Source organism: Propithecus coquereli, unplaced genomic scaffold (genome assembly GCF_000956105.1).
Source record: "Propithecus coquereli isolate 6110/MARCELLA unplaced genomic scaffold, Pcoq_1.0 Scaffold62, whole genome shotgun sequence".
Lineage (NCBI taxonomy): Eukaryota > Metazoa > Chordata > Mammalia > Primates > Indriidae > Propithecus > Propithecus coquereli.
Genome location: NW_012152174.1, coordinates 3,863,402 through 3,868,273, shown reverse-complemented (window position 1 = coordinate 3,868,273; position 4,872 = coordinate 3,863,402). Strand labels below are relative to the sequence as shown.

General features: G+C 34.5%; 1 protein-coding gene across 1 annotated transcript in view; it reads left to right on the top strand.

Moving 5' to 3' along the window:
• Positions 1-4,872, top strand: part of PGGT1B (protein geranylgeranyltransferase type I, beta subunit) — a 51,553-nt gene that overhangs the window by 36,422 nt on the left and 10,259 nt on the right. Inside the window, 2 exon segments of the mRNA XM_012659510.1 lie at positions 259-304; positions 4,320-4,504. Of these exon segments, the coding sequence (XP_012514964.1) occupies positions 259-304; positions 4,320-4,504 (231 nt within the window).

Sequence of the window (4,872 nt, the reverse complement as noted above, 5' to 3'; positions counted from 1 at the left end):
GTAGATACCAGAATACATAGGTACCATCTTTGAACAATCTATTCTCAGAATTTGCCTAGTATATGCACTTAGTGATTTGACTTGGTGAGTAAGACAAGAGCAGGTACTTGAAAATGCCTAATTCTACTTCTCCATGAGGAAGAGTGCATATTTTGGAAGATATAAAGGAGAAATAAAATTAGTGCAATGGCAACTAATGTATTCATTTATTGTCATTCTTATCTTCCTATTAAACTGAATAGTGTTTTTCTTTTTCAGTCCTATGACAATGGGCTGGCACAGGGAGCTGGACTTGAATCTCATGGTAAGACATCTTAAAATAAATGAACATGTGGTTTCTTTTGTTCCTTTAAACAGCATCTTGGTATTTTCAGTATGGAGAACCTCAGAAGTTTTTTTCAACTGTTGGTGCAGCTTGATTATTTTATTACTCTCCTGATTCTCTCTTTTGACAGAATTTTGTCTATGTGAATCCTCTTGGGTCAGTAATCATTCAGAAATCATTTAGGACAGAATGTTCATACAATATTTTCTAGTAATGTGTTCAAGTGTTAGCTGCGTGAAAATATCTTGGGATTATTTCTTAAGCCATTATTAGAAGACAACAGGTTTTCTTCTTTGGCATAACACTAAAAGGCTAGACCAAATAGATGCCGAATATTAAATATGAATCAATAAATTCATGAAGAAATGAAAAATTTTTATTTACCTTGCTAGTATAATTATCTTTAGTCATAGTCTTAAAACATAAAACATTAGCATATGCACAGTACAAACATTAATACAGTCTCTTTTTTCATGTTTTTTCTTACTTTGGGCAGAACCAGAAGAGTAAGATGATAGTCACTAAGTTTGTCAACACATCACCAGTCTGAACTCTCTCAAATTGAAATTTCCAATCAGAAGTAAATAAGCTTCCATTCTCCTTTTCTAAAAAGAAAGAGCCCAGATCATGGATGCTCTCTGAGTGAACTTCAATTTCTTCTTCATCACAGCAGTTTTTTGTGTGATCATCTGTTGTCTCCACCCTCTGCTAGTATAATAAAGTAGAAAGAACAGATAAGTGTTCAGATTTCAGCCTTGATACCATCTGTGTTACCTTGCTTAATCTCTCTGAGGTTTTCCTCATCAATAGAGCAGAAATAATTACATCTTTCTTTAGGATTGTTGCTAGGATTCGAAGAGATATGGGGGGAAGTAGTTTGTAAACTATAAAACATGTATAAAAAGATATTTTGAACATGTATTCCTTGACCCCATATCCTTGTATTTCCCCTAGGACTTTATCCTATCAGGTATTTCCTCCCCTTTTGCATATTCACTCCCTCGTTCAATTTAGATTATTTGTAGAGTGTGTGTCTCTAACAGGTATATAGAAGACTGTCTTGGATTTTCCACTGAAGCCATACTATAATTACATTACCATAATTCTTGTGTGTGCCTGAGTCCATATGAAATTGGGGGTGGGAGGAGCTGGCGATAGCAGTTGTGTTAATGGTCATGACCACATGATCAGGAAGGATATAGTTGTTGTACAAAGAGGAAATCTGGCGGCTTTAAGAATTTCTGAGAAGACAGGATCCTGGTGCTCACTATTGTAGATGGTATTAATGTACACTCTGGCTGAGGAGACACCTCACTTCACCTGCACAGGAGACCTGTGGGACAGGAAATTGGGATTATATTCTCTGGATTATGAAAGAGAGAGGGACTACCCAAATATGTTACTAAGGAAAAAATCTTCCTGAGTCATGCAGCTCATGATTTTGAGTTGGTCTGACTTGAGTAGATTGTACCCATCAGGATCATAAGTGATGAACTGCAGTTCATGCCCAAAAGCCTGTATCTTTCTTTTATTTGTAAATTTTGTATGGTAGGTTTTGAGGCCCAAAGCCCTAGAGGAGGGGTTTTTAAGATTGCGGCAGTATTGGTATGCTTCAAATAGGTTATAGGTATGCCAAAGTATTGCTCCCTCAGCCTTTGGAACAACCAAGCAGGACTTGGGTATCTGGAGCCCCTGGTAAGGTTGCCTGCAGACAGAAGCACCTTCTCAATATACCACAATATGCCCTACAAATATCAAATATTGTAAGTTTGTGCGCTATTAGGTTAGATAGGCTGGGAAGTATTATACTACCCTAGAGGACTTCAGAATAGCTTTTCTTCTCTCTCTCATCACTATCTACACTAGCAAGTGAAACCTCTTCTTAAAAAGTAGTCCTGCAATTTGGCTACTCTGTCAAGTCATTGTGTTCTCTTTTTCTTCTTTTTATTAATCTTTTTGGAAACATGGTCCAAATATACTGTTCACCTTTCTTCACAAATAGCTTGTTCTTCAATTTTCTATGTAAGCCTTCAGCAACTTACGAAGTTTCTCTTTTAAAGTCATGAATGATCTGCATTTCAAATACAATGTCTCTTCGTTTTTCTTTTTTTTTTTTTTTGGTAGAGATGGGTTTTCGAACTAGTTTTTTAAGAGTTTTGTGTGAAACAAGGAACTCAGAGCAATAGGTTATTGGCAAATGAATTTTAAAGCATAGACTTTGTAATAAATGTTTTTAGTTACTCAGAGCTCAGACTTACTTCTGTAGTTATTTTCAAAATTAGATGATTTGGACAAAGTAAAGAATGTTTTTACTTTGAATTGTGCCAGTTTGCTTTAAAGAATCCTAACAAGTAGTTTGAAGAGTAGTACTTAAATATCTCTTTTCACTTTTCGGTAGTTTTAAAGATTATGTGCTGCCTATTAGAGGCTTTATATTTAATGATACAATAATACTTGAAGTCATGGCCAGGTTTTCATGAAAGAGAAACTGAAACTAGTGAGTCGTTGAAATGGAAATCAGCTTGATAGTAGGTTTTTTTTTTGTTTTTTTTTTTTTACTTTTCTGTTTTAATTCACTTAAGCCTAATATAGAACTGCCAACTAATTGGGAAAAATTATGAAGATTAATAGCTCTTGTTGACAGTAACACTTTTAATGTGATAGCTGCCTTGAGTTTTCTAGAGGGAATGCTCACCTTTCCTTTGCCAAAGAGTACATTCAAGATTTATAGCACCAAACAAAAAGTTAGGGCATAAGATAATATTAGGAACAAGCCATTTAAACTGCTGAAATTAATAAAAATCATTAAGTGAAGTTATAATTGGAAATACAAGTGTTTTCAAATTGTTTAGAGTTGACAACAAATAGTGTCAGTGGAAAGTGTTTCTTATATGGAAAAATATTGACTTTTTAGTTTACTGATTAAAGTAATTACCTTTGTGAGTGTTTCAGTTTCCTATTGTTGCTGTAATGTTTTACCACAAATTTATGGGTGTAAAACAACACATTTATTCTCTTTACAGTCTGGAGACCAGAACTGTGAGTAAGTCTGAAGTGAGACTTACAGGGCTAAGATCAAGGTTTCAGCAGGACTGGTTCCTTGCCAACAGAGGCTCAAGGGAGAAATAGTTCCTTGCTTCTTCCAGCTTCTACTGACTACTGGCATTCCTTGCCTTTGGCCACAGCACTCCCAGTCTCTGCCTCCATAGTTATATTGCCTCCTCCTCTCTTATCTCCTTCTGCCTTCTTATAATGACACTTGTGAGTACGCTTAGGGCCCACAAGATCATTTAACTTAATCGCATTTATAGAGCTACTTTCTCAATTTAAAGTAACATTTACAGGTTCCAGGAATTAGGATTTGGAGATTTGGGGAAGGCATTATTCAGCCTACCACAGTGAGTATGGATACATTTTAAAGTCATATTGTACATCTACTTTCATATTTGGTTTCCCTCTTCCTCTCTCTGTTCCCCATACCCTTATACTTCTATTCCTTAAAATTCTTAAGCTGGCTAGATACCATATCTGCATATCAGCTTCTTACTTGTTTATGTTATATATGAAAAAATTTGTTCGTAGCTTCAGGCAGATGGGACTTCAATTTATAAGCAACATGCTGTCTTTAAGGGACTTAAAACCAGACTCAGATGATTGAGTCCTGGACAGAGAGTTAGTAGTCCTATATTTTAGTTCCAAATCTACCATTAACCATGTAATTTTGAACAAATTCCTTAATCTTGTTCCACGTCTTACTTTGTTTTTCAAAGTAAAATATTTCTTATGGATTTAAATTATTTTAAATTCTGTTTTATCAAATTAATATTGAAGACTTGTGCTTAGTGGTTATTTTTAAATTACAGTTGTCTTTTAAATTTAAACTTTATTTCATTATTTTCTAGAATTATTTAACCACTTTTTCCTCAACCATTTTGTACTGTTTTCATTGGCATCGAATTTGAAGTTTAAAGCATTATGTGGTTTTGATTAACAGGAGGATCTACTTTTTGTGGCATTGCATCACTGTGTCTGATGGGTAAACTAGAAGAAGTTTTTTCCGAAAAAGAATTGAACAGGATAAAGAGGTGGTGTATAATGAGGCAACAAAATGGTTATCATGGAAGACCTAATAAGCCTGTAGACACCTGTTATTCTTTTTGGGTGGGAGCAACTCTAAAGGTAAGAGAAATATTAAAAATGAGAAACCTGTATTCTGTGTTAATATAAATTGTACTAAAAAGTTTTAGTCTTCATAATATACATTAAATATTGTTAGGTTGAGGCTACAAAGTTTTTTCCATTGCTCTGCCAAAGCAAGTCTGTATGATTTTTCCATAGAATTAAATTATCTCTTGTGCTATTTGAAAGTTTCCATTCTTAGAAAACTCAAGTGACCCAGAACTTGAGTTTTATACCTACATATAACTTATGCAGAACTTGTTATATATCTACTTTATAATATCTACTTTCTTGTAGGTATATGGTCATAAAAAACTTGATACTGACCAGTAGTTCGTGTAGAGCAGGGATCTGTATGATAGTGATAC